Source organism: Ruditapes philippinarum, unplaced genomic scaffold, assembly GCF_026571515.1.
Source record: "Ruditapes philippinarum isolate M1 unplaced genomic scaffold, ASM2657151v2 ctg13322_1_1_1_1, whole genome shotgun sequence".
NCBI classification, from domain to species: domain Eukaryota; kingdom Metazoa; phylum Mollusca; class Bivalvia; order Venerida; family Veneridae; genus Ruditapes; species Ruditapes philippinarum.
Window position 1 is genome coordinate 34,145 of NW_026862416.1, and position 18,196 is coordinate 52,340.

Genomic DNA, 18,196 nt, shown 5'->3' on the forward strand with positions numbered 1-18,196 from the left:
ACGTCTTCCATGTTTGTTGAAATAAAATCTCTAGGGTCAAAATTGGTCCCCCCCAGGGCGTCAATGATTTTCCTAATATGTATATGGTAAAAACTTAAGAAATCTACTTGTGACAATCTAAAAGCACTTTAGATAAGATATTTGGCATGAAACATCTTCTAGTGGATGTCTACCATTTTTGTTTAAATAATTGCTTTTAAGGGTCAAAATTTTTCAGGTTAAGCTGTCCCTTGTTTTCAAATTGTGCTTATTTGGTGAAAACATGCCCCACTTTGACCTGTTTCTCAGGTGAGTGATCCAGGGCCCACTGGGCCCTCTTGTTTTAATAGCAGACATCTACAAATATCTGAAGAATAATGCAGCTTGGGTAAATAATATTAAAGGCAGATGAAATAGGAAGTCATTCCTGACTTTGACATGGAAAATAAAAAATGTGACCTTTCCTAGCAATATATCTCAGGTGAGCAATACAGGATAACAGTGACCTTTTTGTTATAGTTTACTGACTGACATGCTCAGGTTATTCCTTTTTAAAGATAAGGCAGATCATGTTGTCACATTAAACCCATCAAAATAAAATTTAAACCATTTAAAGTTCAGTTTGAGTTGTGGGTGGGGTACACAAAATTTCTCTCAAGGTTATTTAAACTGTAGGGCAAATTTAAATCAATTTAAAGTAATAAGAATACTTGATGAATTTCAATATTTTTTAAGCATAGAAATTAAGAAAATTGACTCACCGGGTATTTATACAGCTGTCTAGAATATTAAAGATATTGCCGTCTTTAGTTTCTTATCTAACAAGTCACTTCCCGTCTATCCACTGCTATGTATTTAACCTGTGTAAACTTGTAGAGATTGGTTTATTTAATTTTTATGCTCCCCGAAAAAATTTCGGGGGAGCATATAGTCGCCGCCTTGTCCGTCCGTCCGTCCGGCCGTCCGTCCGTCCGTCCGTCCGTCCGTCCGTCCCCTTTTCTTGTCCGGGACATAACTTTGAAACAACAAGAGGTATCAACATGAAACTTTGTAGGTAGATAGATCTCATTAAGTAGGTGTGCAGTGCACAAGAACCGTAACTCTGCCTTGCCTAATTTTTGAATTATTCCCCTTTGTTTATTTTTACACTTTGAACTTTGTCCGGGACATAACTCTAAAAGTATAAGAGGTATCAACATGAAACTTTGTAGGTAGATAGATCTCATTGAGTAGAAGTGCAGTGCACAAGAACCGTAACTCTGCCTTGCCTAATTTTTGAATTATTCCCCTTTGTTTATTTTACACTTTGAACTTTGTCCGGGACATTACTCTAAAAGTATAAGAGGTATCAACATGAAACTTTGTAGGTAGATAGATCTCATTGAGTAGAAGTGCAGTGCACAAGAACCGTAACTCTGCCTTGCCTAATTTTTGAATTACCCCCCTTTGTTTATTTTACACTTTGAAATTTGTCCGGGACATAACTCTAAAAGTATAAGAGGTATTAACATGAAACTTTGTAGGTAGATAGATCTCATTGAGTAGAAGTGCAGTGCACAAGAACCGTAACTCTGCCTTGCCTATTTTTTTAATTATCCCCCTTTGTTTATTTTACACTTTGAACTTTGTCCGGGACATAACTCTAAAAGTATAAGAGATATCAACATGAAACTTTGTAGGTAGATAGATCTCATTGAGTAGGTGAGGCAGTGCACAAGAACCGTAACTCTGCCTTGCCTAATTTTTGAATTATCCCCCTTTGTTTATTTTACACTTTGAAATTTGTCCGGGACATAACTCTAAAAGTATAAGAGGTATCAACATGAAACTTTGTAGGTAGATAGATCTCATTGAGTAGGTGTGCAGTGCACAAGAACCGTAACTCTGCCTTGTCTAATTTTTGAATTATCCCCCTTTGTTTATTTTACACTTTGAACTTTGTCCGGGACATAACTCTAAAAGTATAAGAGGTATCAACATGAAACTTTGTAGGTAGATAGATCTCATTGAGTAGGTGTGCAGTGAACAAGAACCTTAACTCTGCCTTGCCTAATTTTTGAATTATCCCCCTTTGTTTATTTTTACACTTTGAACTTTGTCCGGGACATATTTCTTAATGTATAAGAGATATCAACATGAAACTTTGTAGGTAGATAGATCTCATTGAGTAAGTTTGCAGTGCACAAGAACTGTAAAAATGTCTTGCCTACTTTTGGAGTTATTGCCCTTTGTTCATTTTGACACTTTGAACTTTGTCTGGGACATTACTCTAAAATTATAAGAGATATTAACATGAAACTTTGTAGATAGATAGGTCTCATTGGGTGGAAGTGCAGTGCTTAAGAATCATTACTCTGCCTTGCCTTATTTTGAAGTAATTGCCCTTTGTTTATTTTTACTTTTTGACTTTTGTCCTGGACATTACTTTAAAACTATTAGAGATATCAACATGAAACTTTGTAGGTAGCTAGATGTAATTGGATAGAACTGCAACGCTTCAAGAACCTAAACAAAGCCTGGTCTAATTTTGGAGTTATTGCCCTTTGTTCATTTTTTTTATACTTTCCTGTGTCCAGAACCTTCTCGGGGAGCATCACCCGGTTCAACCGGTTCTTGTTAAACCAGTAAGTATCATGTTACACAAGATGATATTATCCTTAACAGAAAAACAATTGTATAGTACTACACTTAATGATTAGCTTGAGGCAATTATTTCCTTTTATTATGCTCCCAACTAGCTTTTATTGGTCCCCTACTAGTTTAACCAGGGGGACTTTAGGTTTACCTTCTGTCCATCCTTCCGACTGGATTTCTTGATGATGCAAAAGTACTGAATATACTTAATGTTATTTTATGTTATATAAGAAAAACTAAAAAAAATCTTCTTCAGAAAAAATACACAAATAGCTAGAGCTTAGATATTAGGCATGAAACTTCTTCAAGTGAGTGTCTACCAAGTTTGTTCAAATAAAAGGCCTTGGGTCAAAATTGGCCCTGCCCTGGGAGTCATTGATTTTCCTTATATGTATATAGTAAAATTTATTTATTTATTTTTTTAAACCAAAGGAGCTAGGTGCTAGAGCAATCACTAATTGAGACATTTACTAATTTTATTGTACCAAGTTTATTCAATAAAAGCTCTAGGGTAAAAAATTGGCACTGCCCCGGGGAGGGGGGGGGGGGGGGTAATTTATTCTCCTAATTTGTATATCATCATATAGTAAAAAAAAAATCTTTTAAAAAGAGCTAGAGCTTAGATATTAAGGATATAACATTTTCTAGTGAGTGTTTACCAAGTTTGTTCAAATAAATTTTCTGGGGTCAAAATTGGCCCTGCCTAAGTGGGTAGTTGATTTTCGTTATATGCACATAGAAAAAAAAAATAAAATCTTGTTTTGAGAAAACCCAAATAGCTAGAGCTTTGATATTAAAAATGAAACATTTTCTAGTGAATATTTACCAAGTAAATTGTTCAAATAAAAGACTTGGGGTCAATATTGGCCCTGTCCTGGGCTGTCATTGATTTCCTTATATGTATATAGTAAAAACTTTAAATAATCTTCTTTTAAAGAAACCAAATAGATAGAGCTTAGATATTAAGCATGATACATTGTCTCATAAGAGTTTACCAAGTTTGTTTAAATAAAAGCTCTTTGGTGAAAATTTGCCCCATGGGGTTATTGATTTTCCCTATATGTACACATCTGTGGCAACTGTTGTTTTCCCTTTGCAATAGCAACCAGTATTGTTTTTACACATGCACTATTTCTGTGATACAAATATGAACTTTGTGATATCAGTTTAAGATTTAGATTTTATATCTGCTTTTGTTTATAGTTTACAATTTTACTTGTTCCTTGTCATGGAGAGTTTTTAAATTCATGTGAGTGATTTCAGGGCCATCATGACCCATTTGTTTAAAGTTCTTTGTTATCAAGGATCTGGTGTTACTATCAAGCAAAGCTAATTATCGTTTATCTGTTAAGGTGAATTATTAGCTGATTAAGAAAAAAGTTTACAAGTACAGTCAAGACTGCCTTAGCCACCCCCTGATTTCAACGACTCCCTGTCTTATCCGACCTTGTTTCAGTCCTCCCAACGTATTTTCCTAATATATAAATGGACTGAACTACAGGGAAATCATGTTTCTATTAACTTTATTTAAATTTTTTAGCTACAGACACGTCTGAAAAAAGCACTACACGATCTGCAAGAAGAGAAAGAGATGAATAAGTGTTTACTTGACAATCAAAAAGTGTGGCAGAAACGAGTTACTACCATTGAGTCAGAATTCAAAGATTTTACAACTTCCAAAGATAAAGTAAGTGCAAAAATAACCAGTCTTCTTCATTCATTTTCTTGCCTTCTACTTCTTTTTCACTGTAAAATTTGAAATGCATTTCTAAAGGGAAGATAATCCTGGAAGCAATATTTGTTAACCATCTCCGGTTTTTATTTAGAGTGTTTGCCTTTATCTATAAAAAAGAACAATTAATGTTCAAACTTGAAATACAAGTTGACTATTAAGGCTAGGTAAGTCTGCCAAGCAGTTTTGCAAAATTATGTCCCCTTTTATATGTTGCTTTTATTACACTATCCAGCACTGAAAAAAGAGGAACCTGTTGTCCTTTGACAGGTCTTGTTATTTTTTTCTAATTTTATGAAAAACAAAAACAAAAAAAAAACAACAAACAAATAAAACTAGATCACTATTTCACTTAACCCTTTACCTCATATATACGCGAAACAACACACTTTCGACCCCCCCCCCCTCTTTTAGGCCTCAAATAGTGAGAAAATGTCCTATTTGGGCCCCAAATATATGTTTTCGTTGAGAAATGTTGCTAAGAAAAGTGAGCACTTTTTCGGAGCGGTCCCCCATCCAAAAGATACATCAGGGGGTTGCCAGAAGGGGGATGTGTGCCCTTCTGTTTGGGGGGTTTGAAGGGGGCGGCAATCCCTTTCATCGCCAAGAAATTTTGTACTTGTGAGAGGCTGAAAATGATCCCAGATCGATCATAAGGTAATGTGTAACCAAGGCTGAAAAGCCTTTGACTCTATCTCAATCCCTTGAGAAGTTGCAGCACTGATGGAAAAAATCGAGGCAAAATATGGATTTTAGGTATTTTTGAGACGTCCCCTCGTTGCTTTGGTAACAGGAAATTTAAGACTGAGCATGTCGTTACAAAGGCAATGGTCCAGTCAACATGTGTGCCAAGTTTGATTAGTATTTAAGCATTTTTCATAGTTTCATATCAGTTTGAACTTGTAACAGGAGGCTTTTCAATGAAAACGGCCATTTTTAGCTCACCTGAGCATATGCTCAGGGTGAGCTAGTAGGATCACTCTTCGTCTTGGGCCTATAAACAGGTGAGCGACCTCAGGGCCATCATGGCCCTCTTGTTTCACAATATACTCATGAGGGAAAGGGTTAAGTTGTTTACTGTCAAGGGCAGGTAATTCTGCTAAGCAGTTTTTAAGGATTATGCCTGCCCCTTCTCTTTCATAATTCTATCCAGCAAATTGGGCTCTTGATATGGTTTTGTTCTTATCTGTCTATCAGTACATAATTATATACATCTGTTGATCTGTCAGCAACATTGATTTCTGCTGAATAACTTTATAACATCTAGGTTTACACTCTGGGAGATTGGTCTATGCCAGTAGATGACCTCTATTGATTTAATGATCATTAGGTAAAGGTCACAGCGAAACTTAGTGTAAAATTCATGTTTGCTCAATTACTTGAGAAGGAATACTTAAAGCTGCATATGCAGCCTCCAGATGAGCCAAAATATTTCAAGAAAAGCAAACTTGAGAAAAAAAATGTAAGCGTGTAAGCTGGTATCTTTATACCTACTGAAGGGAATGGATTGAAACTTCACACACTTGTTTTCTGTGATTATCTAACATGATTGGCACAAGTCCCATAACTCTGATTTGCTATTTTTGCATAATTATGCCCCTTTTTCGACTTAGAAATTCTTTGTTAAGTTTATGCGTGTATGGTGGTATTTCCATAACTACTGAAGGAAATAGATTGAATCTTCACAAACTTGTTCTCTGTGATTATCTAACATGATATGCGCAAGTCCCATAACTTTGATTGCTTTTTTGCATAATTATGCCCCTTTTTCGACTTAGAAATTCTTGGTTAAGTTTTTGCGTGTAAGGTTGTATCTCCATAACTACTGAAGGGAATGGATTGAAACTTCACACACTTGTTCTCTGTGATTATCTAACATGATTGACACAAGTTTCATAACTCTGATTTGCTTTTTTGCATAAGTATGCCCCTTTTTCGACTTAGAAATTCTTGGTTAAGTTTATGCGTGTATGGTGGTATTTCCATAACTACTGAAGGAAATAGATTGAATCTTCACAAACTTGTTCTCTGTGATTATCTTACATGATATGCGCAAGTCCCATAACTTTGATTGCTTTTTTGCATAATTATGCCCCTTTTTCGACTTAGAAATTCTTGGTTAAGTTTTTGCGTGTAAGGTTGTATCTCCATAACTACTGAAGGGAATGGATTGAAACTTCACACACTTGTTCTCTGTGATTATCTAACATGATTGACACAAGTTTCATAACTCTGATTTGCTTTTTTGCATAAGTATGCCCCTTTTTCGACTTAGAAATTCTTGGTTAAGTTTATGCGTGTAAGCTGGTATCTCCATAAATACTGAAGGGAATGGATTGGAATTTTACACACTTGTTCTCAGTGATTATTTAACATGATTGGCACAAGTCCCATAACCCTTTATTTTTTTTCATAATTATGCCTCTTTTTCGGCTTAGAAATTCTTGGTAAAGGTTTTGCTTGTAAGCTGGTATTTCCATAACTACTGAAAATTTGTGCCTTTTTTGGGACAATTTTATGCATTCATAATAATAAAGCAGTGATCTACTCGATAAAGCATCTTAATAACAAGCCTTTGAACCTTTCAAATAATTTTATGTATTCATATAGGTAAGCATTATTATACCCCCAAAAACGAAGTTTGGGGGGTATATAGGAGTCACCCGGTGGTCGGTCGGTCGGTCGGTCGGTCCAGACGTCCGTTGCATTTTCCTTGTCCGGAGCATAACTTGAAGACTAATGGTTGGAATTCAATATAACTACATACAATGGTCAAGCACATTGAGAGGAAGTGCAGTGCATAAGAACCATAACTCTATCTTGACTAATTACAGAGTTATTGCCCTTTGTTACTTTTCCTTGTCCGGGGCATAACTTGAAAACAACTGGTTGGAATTCAAAACGATTTCATACAATTGTCAAACACAATAAGGGGAAGTGGAGTGCACAAGAACCATATCTCTATCTAAAGTAATTACAGAGTTATTGCCCTTTGTTGCTTTTCCATTGCTTTTGTTTTGTCCGGACCATAACTTGAAGACTAATGGTTGGAATTCAATATAACTACATACAATGGTCAAGCACATTGAGAGGAAGTGCAGTGCACAAGAACCATAACTCTATCTTGACTAATTACAGAGTTATTGCCCTTTGTTACTTTTCCTTGTCCGGGGCATAACTTGAAAACTACTGGTTGGAATACAAAACAACTTCATACAATTGCCAAACACAATAAGGGGAAGTGCAGTGCACAAATACCATAACTCTATCTAAAGTAATTACAGAGTTATTGCTCTTTGTTGCTTTTCCATTGCTTTTTTTTGTCCGGACCATAACTTGAAGACTAATAGTTTGAATTCAATATAACTACATACAATGGTCAAGCACATAGATAGGAAGTGCAGTGCACAAGAACCATAACTCTATCTTGACTAATTACAGAGTTATTGCCTTTTGTTACTTTTCCTTGTCCGGGTCATAACTTGAAAACTACTGGTTGGAATTCAAAACAACTTCATACAATTGTCAAACACAATAAGGGGAAGTGCAGTGCATAAGAACCATAACTCTATCTAAAGTTATTACAGAGTTATTGACTTTTCCATTGCCTTTTTTGTCCGGACCATAACTTGAAGACTAATGGTTTGAATTCAATATAACTACATACAATGGTCAAGCACATTGAGAGGAAGTGCAGTGCACAAGAACCATAACTCTATCTTGACTAATTACAGAGTAATTGCCCTTTGTTACTTTTCCTTGTCCGGTGCATAACTTGAAAACTACTGTTAGGAATTCAAAACAACTTCGCACAATTGTCAAACACAAGAAGGGGAAGTGCAGTGCACAAGAACCATAACTCTATCTAAAGTAATTACAGAGTTATTGCCCTTTGTTACTTTTCCATTGCCTTTTTTGTCCGGACCATAACTTGAAGACTAATGGTTGGAATTCAATATAACTACATACAATGGTCAAGCACATTGAGAGGAAGTGCAGTGCATAAGAACCATAACTCTATCTTGACTAATTACAGAGTTATTGCCCTTTGTTACTTTTCCTTGTCCGAGGCATAACTTGAAAACAACTAGTTGGAATTCAAAACAACTTCATACAATTGTCAAACACAATAAGGGGAAGTGCAGTGCACAAATACCATAACTCTATCTAAAGTAATTACAGAGTTATTGCCCTTTGTTACTTTTCCATTGCCTTTTTATGCTCCCCGAAAAAATTTCGGGGGAGCATATAGTCGCCGCCTTGTCCGTCCGTCCGTCCGGCCGTCCGTCCGTCTTTCCGTCCGTCCGTCCGTCCGTCCGTCCGTCCCCTTTTCTTGTCCGGGACATAACTTTGAAACAACAAGAGGTATCAACATGAAACTTTGTAGGTAGATAGATCTCATTAAGTAGGTGTGCAGTGCACAAGAACCGTAACTCTGCCTTGCCTAATTTTTGAATTATTCCCCTTTGTTTATTTTTACACTTTGAACTTTGTCCGGGACATAACTCTAAAAGTATAAGAGGTATCAACATGAAACTTTGTAGGTAGATAGATCTCATTGAGTAGAAGTGCAGTGCACAAGAACCGTAACTCTGCCTTGCCTAATTTTTGAATTATTCCCCTTTGTTTATTTTACACTTTGAACTTTGTCCGGGACATTACTCTAAAAGTATAAGAGGTATCAACATGAAACTTTGTAGGTAGATAGATCTCATTGAGTAGAAGTGCAGTGCACAAGAACCGTAACTCTGCCTTGCCTAATTTTTGAATTACCCCCCTTTGTTTATTTTACACTTTGAAATTTGTCCGGGACATAACTCTAAAAGTATAAGAGGTATTAACATGAAACTTTGTAGGTAGATAGATCTCATTGAGTAGAAGTGCAGTGCACAAGAACCGTAACTCTGCCTTGCCTATTTTTTTAATTATCCCCCTTTGTTTATTTTACACTTTGAACTTTGTCCGGGACATAACTCTAAAAGTATAAGAGATATCAACATGAAACTTTGTAGGTAGATAGATCTCATTGAGTAGGTGTGCAGTGCACAAGAACCGTAACTCTGCCTTGCCTAATTTTTGAATTATCCCCCTTTGTTTATTTTACACTTTGAAATTTGTCCGGGACATAACTCTAAAAGTATAAGAGGTATCAACATGAAACTTTGTAGGTAGATAGATTTCATTGAGTAGGTGTGCAGTGCACTAGAACCGTAACTCTGCCTTGTCTAATTTTTGAATTATCCCCCTTTGTTTATTTTACACTTTGAACTTTGTCCGGGACATAACTCTAAAAGTATAAGAGGTATCAACATGAAACTTTGTAGGTAGATAGATCTCATTGAGTAGGTGTGCAGTGAACAAGAACCTTAACTCTGCCTTGCCTAATTTTTGAATTATCCCCCTTTGTTTATTTTTACACTTTGAACTTTGTCCGGGACATAACTCTAAAAGTATAAGAGATATCAACATGAAACTTTGTAGGTAGATAGATCTCATTGAGTAGAAGTGCAGTGCACAAGAACTGTAACTCTGCCTTGCCTACTTTTTGAGTTATTGCCCTTTGTTCATTTTGACACTTTGAACTTTGTCTGGGACATTACTCTAAAATTATAAGAGATATTAACATGAAACTTTGTAGATAGATAGGTCTCATTGGGTGGAAGTGCAGTGCTTAAGAATCATTACTCTGCCTTGCCTTATTTTGAAGTAATTGCCCTTTGTTTATTTTTACTTTTTGACTTTTGTCCTGGACATTACTTTAAAACTATTAGAGATATCAACATGAAACTTTGTAGGTAGCTAGATGTAATTGGATAGAACTGCAACGCTTCAAGAACCTAAACAAAGCCTGGTCTAATTTTGGAGTTATTGCCCTTTGTTCATTTTTTTTATACTTTCCTGTGTCCAGAACCTTCTCGGGGAGCATCACCCGGTTCAACCGGTTCTTGTTTGTCTGGACCATAACTTGAAGACTAATGGTTGGAAATAATATAACTTCAAACAATGGTCAAGCACATTGAGAGAAAGTGTAGTGCACAAGAACCATAACTCTATCTTGACTAATTACAGAGTGATTGCCCTTTGTTACTTTTCTTTGTCCAGAGCATAACTTGAAAACTACTGTTTGGAATTCAATACAACTTCATACAGTTGTCAAGGAAATTAAGAGGAAGTGCAGTGCACAAGAACAATAACTCCATTTTGACAAAATACAGACTTATAGAGTTATTGCCCTTTGTTCCTTTTCTTTGTCTTTCTGGACTTATTACAGAGTAATTCAATTAAACTTCATCAATGGCCAACCACATTGAAAGGAAATGCAACATATAAGAACCACAACTATCTTTAATTGCCCACAACCATAACTCTATATTTTAATTATTTTACAAGGTATTCTGTTACTAGTAACATCCTCATTTCCGAAGCAGTCTTGTGGGGGTATTAATCACATTTAGTGATAGTTCTAGTTATACTCAATGAAACAACCTTGTGACAACTGTTCAAATGATCGAGCGGTACTGTCCTCCGACAGTTCTTGTTTAAAATTTCACTAATAGAAGTTTGAATCTGGAGGCATACTGTTATAAGTATTTGAAACTTGGTAGGGACATTGCCCAAGGCCCATGGATTGGACTTAATTAGTAGGCTAATAGGTCAAAGGTCAATGTCACAGAGAGATACCAATTGAAAAATTCTTGTCAATCCAATTATAATAAAACCAGAAATTTCATGTTTATTTATAGGAGATTCAGGAATTGAGGGAGCAGCTACGTGATGTCATGTTTTACGTTGAAGCACAAGGAAAACTTAAAAATGCCGAGGGCGTGTCACAAGAGGAAATACAAGGCAGTCAAGTTGTGGTCGGGGCCTCCTCGGAGACGTCACCACAAAATCGTAAAACGAGAAAAAAACAAAGATGAAAGTTTAAATGTGTTTATCATTTTGTTGGGTCTTATGAAAAAAAGCATTACACATTTCTCTAAAGAGAAAACAATTTACCCTACTTTTGCGAGGGCATGATCTTTGGAAAGAAAGAAAGACAGAAAAATTTTGTTTGTAAAATGAATTTGTGACCTTAGAAATTTATTTTACTGGTAAAAAATGTTCAGTTTACCTATACCTCTTCCTTGATCTGGAGATTTCTTTTTAGTAAATTATCATCATACGGTATTTCAAGATTTTATTATCCCCCGCCGAAAATTTTCGGCGGAAGATATAGAAATAGTCTGCGTCCGTCCGTCCGACCTTCCGTCCGTCCGTCCTTCCATCCGACATTTTTGTCCGGAGCATATCTCTAAAAGTATTTGAGTTATCAACTTGAAAACTTCATAGGTGGATAGACCTCATTGAGGAGGAGTGCAGTGCACAAGAATGATAACTCTATCTTGCATGATTTTTGAGTTATTGCCCTTTGTTATTTTTCAAAATTGATTTTTGTCCAGAGCATAACTCCAAAAGCCTATGAGATATTAACATGAAACTTCATAGGTGCATAGATCTCACTAAGGAGGTGTGCAGTGCACAAGAATGATAACTCTACCTTTCATAATTTTTGAGTTATTGCCCTTTGTTATTTTTCATACCTAATTTTTCACCTGAGTGGAGCATAACTCAAAAAGTGTTTGAGATATCAACATGAAATGTCATAGGTGGATAGATCTTATTGAGGAGGTATGTTGTGCGCAAGAATGATAACTCTTTCCTATATACAATTTTTGAGTTATTGCCCTTTGTTTTTTTTTCATGCTTTTTTTGTCCAGAGCTTATCTCAAAAAGTATTTGAGGTATCAACTTGAAACTTCAAAGGTGGATGGATCCCATTGAGGAGGAGTGCAGTGCTTAAGAATGATAACTCTACCCTGTATTATTTTTGAGTTATTGCCCTTTGTTATTTTTCATACTTAATTTTTCAATTCAATTTTTTTCTCAAAAAAAGTATTTGAGGTATCAACTTGAAACTTCATAGGTGGATAGATTTTACTGAGGAGGAATGCAGCACACAAGAATGATAACCTACTCTGCATTATTTTTCAGTTATTGCCCTTTGTTATTTTCAGCCATTAGTTTTCACATAGGTTTCAAATCTGTAATCACTATAGCCATCAGTTTTCATTTACCAAAATACCTCCTAAAATGGAGTTATTCTGCTCTACTACATATACATTCTTCCAACGAGCAAAAACACATTCGGCGGGGATGGCCATGTTGACATGGCTCTTGTTTCACTTTAACCTGTTAATTTATTGCCAGGTTTTTTCCACAGGGAAACTAGTTTCTAGGTGAATGTGGAGTGTGGGCGGCTGAGTGTAAAACAGTATTTTCTGTATGAAAATCCTCTATTTCTCAACAGATGTAAATAAAAGCATTGATGATTATTTAATACATGTATATCTTTATTTCTTATCAAACAATTTCAAAAATACCATACATACTTGGACTGAGTAACTTTTATATGAGTAATAATAACTGATATTAATCAGTATATTTCTGGAAAATAAATGATTTTAATCACCAGCTAGAGACATATGTATGCAGTACGAAAAATGCTGATGCCAGCTAGCATAGTTTTAAACCCATCCCATTGTTTCACTGATAGATGTAAGTCCAAAGCCAAGACATACATATGTAGTTGAAGCTAAATTTTAAAGCTGTGTTCCCATATTCTGAAATTGAATATAGAACACGCTGTTGCCATGCAGTTAAGGTTGTTGACTTCAAAGCACATGACCTTTACCACTCTAGGTTCAAACCCTGCAAGACACTTTGGAATCTTTTTAGTGAAAAAGCTATCCAGCTAGCATACAAAACGTTGATGGTTCTACATGTACTTGGGTGCCCGTTCATGCCCTGAAATGATACATGGAGGGGCACCTGAGGCCTTTCTCCCTTCCTCCACCAGAAAAAGTGAATATTCGCCATATGGCCTATACTGTATTCATGCCATGTAAAACCTTACCAAAATAGAGAAGATAAGATTTATGTTTTCAATAGATACAATTACACCACAGGCTTTAGTGCTTACATGAAATTAGATGAGTATTATATTAACTTATACTAATAGAAGAAGAAGAAAAAAAGTTTTTGCTACAATGTATCTTGGTACAGACAAAAATAAGTAAATCAGATTTTAAATTTTCTTAATATGTGTATATGATATTAAAGATCATGGTATTACATATTAAAGATCCTGTAACTTAAAATTTTTTTTATGCTTTTATATCATAAATATGATACTCAAATGGAGATTTATCAATATTGTAAGTTCCAAAAAGGCATTATTTGTAAATATATTGCCGAAGTAATAAAGGGAGGTAATTAGAAATTTATTTCGGTAAAGTCTAAGCCAAATCTTTCAATCAGAACTGAATGCATATATTTTAATGATTAGTTATATTGCTTATAAACATTTGCATTACATATTTAACATATTCTTTACTGTTTTGAATCTTTTAGAAGCATAATTATATACATATATAAAATTTTACTTAAGTGTTGTTACATCCTGATTACAACATACAGGATCTTTAAATAACAATATTAAACAAATATTAGGTCAAACCAGTGTGACTAGCACCGTTGCATGCTATTGTTTAATAAATTTTACAAACACTCCTTTTTTTCTTTCAATGCACATTTGATAATTTTAGGATTATTTTTATCTTATCAAAATATCTTACCCAGATATACATTACAAGAAGGTCATTTTTTTGACAAGTCTTATTAACTTTATGATTTGTTTTTGTGACAGAAAAGTGTAATTTTGTAAGCAATAAACCATATGTGGACCCAAATTCATTTTATTCATAGAGTGAAGATATTATTCCTGTACTGGTACTCAATGACATTTTATTATGAAATTGACAAACACAAAATGTTATAGATACATTGACATTTATTTTTTTATTTTAGTTTTTGTTTTACATGTATATATATTATTAATAAGATATATATCTTATACATTCATTTTATAGTCTTTCCATATTTTCTCAATAATATATATACATGTAACTGTTTTTTTTCTTTCTTTTTATTGCCTATAGAATGTTATTCGGTCGAAGCCATGCCAAGTTTTTTTTGTGAACATTATTCAAAGAATATGAACTTAGATAAATTGAGACATACATATGTGGCTGTATCTAATTGCACCTGTGACATTTCTCTGTCATTTAAAGCTAGAAACTGGTGACATGAACTTATATAATAAATATATGAAGCATTTAAAAAAGGAAAAGAAAAAAGAAGGGTATTAAATGAGTGTTGATTTAAAACTAAAAATTTATTGAATAAGTTGTATAAAATTATTTTTTTTTCAACAAATTCAATAAATTAAGTCATGAATTTTTCATAAATAATATTTTTTATATCAATTTAAACCCAAAAAAATAACTGTTTTTTTTTGGTGAAAAAGGGAAACCCCTTTTTTTAAATTTCCCCTTTAAAATGGGACTGTAAACCCAAAAATTTAGAAATTTAACGCTATGTTTGCAAGTAAGCAAATTAAAGTCAGGGCCCTATAAAAAAAGGCCATGCCCTTTAGGTTTAAAGAGCCCCTGAAAGGGACGGGTAGTGTTTAAAAAGAGGATATTGAAATGGGAAAGTTTTTTGGGAAGTTTTAAAAAATTTTTCGGGCCCTGGCATTAATATTAATAGAGGTTCGCATATTATTATTTTACTTAACGAGTTCAATAAATTCTGTAATGAACTTACACGAATTTAATATTCTACTGTATTTATCAAATACCAAAAATAAAGACTGTTTGCAGTTAAAAAGTACCAGTTTTCATTTACACGTTGATAGAATAACGCTAACATTTGGTGCGTCTTTCGCTATGTCATATAACTCAAATGACGTCACGTCAAAATATATGCATGGCCGTGCAATACCATTTTTAGGGAGTCGCAAAAAGGACAAAGGTTTGTGATCAATATATTTATTAACAATTTTTTCTACTTTATTATTATTTAGAAGCCTTTTGCAATGTTAAACTATGAACTTATTTGTTTGCCAAATTTATGAGGTCTTATTTCACTTGTAAATATGAACTTTTCTGTATGACCTTTATGCACCAGTGTAGTGACCTATCCACTGGAATGGAGCGGGTGAAGGGAGTGGGATGGCGGAGTAAACAGGCCAAATGTTAATACTTTAAATCTTTGAATTATATCATGTGTTTAGCTATTTATAATATTTGATATGTGTGATGTAACAAGATACTGTATAAATAGAATTTCTGTCCTGTTTCGATTATATTTGGTCTATCACACTGGACAATGCGGTGGTTTCGATTTGGCGCGGAAATTTTCTAGAATTCTACTGGAAATTTAGTCATGTGTCTATCTCTGCAGGGTGGTGCATTAACCCGAGGTTTAAGAATCTAAAACTCAAAAGTCACCACTTCTTCATCACCCCTTTTTGGTATTTTTGAAATCTTATATGTTTATTTCCATAGATTGTGAAGAACATTCAGTTATCTTTTTTATCATATGTGTTATAGTATGGATTTATGTAAATAACATCCGTGATTATTTAAACTTGTTGAACTGTATTCTTCATTTATATATATGTTGTTTTAATGAATAAAAGAATATGTGTTTTTTTAAAAAATAAATTACATATTTATGTCAAGAAGTTTAATTTAGTCGTTATTCTTATTGTATAGTGAGGCCGAAGAGAAAGGCATAAAAATAATATTATATGTAATTATATATATTCACCTTTCTTTCCTTCCTCATAACTCTTTAATTTCCTCCAACATCTATTTTTCAAAACGTCAATGGGTACTGTTTAAGCACTTGACGAATAGTTGGGCTATCCTGAAGGATTATATATATCATTTCATTTTCTATCTGCACATGCCTTGCTATTGTTACTATTGGTCATTATCCAAGACCCATAACTCTAAAGATGAACTTATTATGAATGTTTCGCCTTTGTGATCTTGTAAAAATACTTTAAAGGTTATTTTTGAGCTAATTTTAATACTCACAACCACTTGATGTATCCCTGTGAATCTTCTTGCATGACTTTCTGGTAATTATTGCGGAACACCGACCAAGAACTGTTAACCAGCATACATTTTTCATGGAATATTTACCTTTTCATAAAATTTCTGTATTATCAGGAATGTGTTATAATTACTCTCAAGCATGAGCAATATTCTAATATTCTGTGTGCTCGTTAACTCTTGTAAAGTTGGTTACAATCTGGGTGTGTTGTAATTAATTTTTTAAAGCTTCTGATTTTAAGTTAATTGGAAAGACTCGGTGCAACTTTTGCTTAATAATTGTTTCTCTTTCATAATAATTTCCTAGTCATACTGTATACATAATACGGTGTGTCAAACACTAGACATAGAGTTAATAAAGGTGTCTGTTTGACTGTCTATCTGTTTATTTGTAAATCTATGGATCGTTGGTTCGGGTCCTACTGCGGTCATGACCACGTGACCTCATGTGTAACAAGAACTAGTCAGATTCATAAAATGCGGAAATTGATTCTTTAAATAACATAGATATGATTTAGACTGCTCAATATATAGGTGAAATACTGGCCATTTAAACTTGCTTACTGCATGCTTAACGCATGATCCCTTTTAAAGCAGACTGCATTGGACACCGTGAACGAGTCTTTATCAGTTACACTAGCGTACATCATTCAAAACATTGAATAGTTTTCAAACAACTTTATTATGTCAAATGAAACAAAAACATTTTAAAATATGTTGTATCACGTGACTTCGCTTGTTATTTATGAAATATAATCATGATTATATTCATTACATCACACACATTAAATTAAATAGCATAATAACCCCAGTTACATGTAATATATAATTCGCTGAGGTGATACAATCCACATCACTACTACATTTACCACTTCAGCACAACATTTACCAAAGTAAATTAATATTTATTACTTCAGCACAACATTTACCACTGCAGCAGACCATTTACCACTGCAGCACAACATTGACCACTGTAACACAACATTTACCACTGCAGCACAACATTTACCACTGTAACACAACATTTACCACTGCAGCACAACATTTACCACTGCAACACAACATTTACCACTGCAGCACAATATTTACCACTGCAGCACAGCATAAACCACTGCAACACAACATTTACCACTGCAGCACAACATTTACGACTGTAACATAACATTTACCACTGCAGCACAACATTTATCACTGCAGCAAAACATTTACCACCGTAACACAACATATACCACTGAATAACAGCGCCGTCGTACGCTGTCAGTTTTGCAGCACTTTCCTTGATCAATTTTTGAAAGACATGAATCATTCCTTGAACGCTATCTTGTTAGGTTAGTGAAGCATTGGCCCGGCCCATGTCAGTTTGAACCCACCCGGGATGTATGCTGACGGCAAGTATACCTTGTGGAGATAGCTCTATGCATAGATTCTGAGTCAGCTGATTTAATGCTGCGTGAAAAAATACAAATCCTCGAGACATATTCATTTTGCTTAAACAAGACTGATAGTTTGACCCAAATCTATATTATAACGATTTTCAACATGTTCGGTTAAATAGTTTAGTACAAAATGCTACCAGTTTTTATAACCAAACCCTAAAGATGGAGATATATTACGAACAACCGTTAATATAATATGGACAATGCCAAAAGAAAAATTCTCGAAAATTAATTGGCTTAAACGCTTTTTACATGTATATGGCGCCGTTAATACCTGGAAGAACAGAAATGCACGAACAACTAGGCTTTCTACTTCTCTATGACATATCTACGGTGTTCCGTTTTGACAATCGTTACCCGCGATGCACGATGGTACGATGGTAAAACGCGATACCATGATGGTATGATGG

General features: G+C 34.5%; 1 protein-coding gene across 1 annotated transcript in view; it reads left to right on the top strand.

Annotated features, from left to right (window-relative positions):
- The window catches only part of LOC132719014 (BRCA1-associated protein-like), a 43,616-nt gene extending 32,297 nt beyond the window's left edge, over positions 1 to 11,319 (top strand). Inside the window, exons 14-15 of the mRNA XM_060702748.1 lie at positions 4,154 to 4,300; positions 11,089 to 11,319. Of these exons, the coding sequence (XP_060558731.1) occupies positions 4,154 to 4,300; positions 11,089 to 11,265 (324 nt within the window). The 3' untranslated portion in view covers positions 11,266 to 11,319. The remainder of the gene's footprint in view (positions 1 to 4,153; positions 4,301 to 11,088) is intronic.
- The last annotated feature ends 6,877 nt before the right edge of the window (positions 11,320 to 18,196 follow it).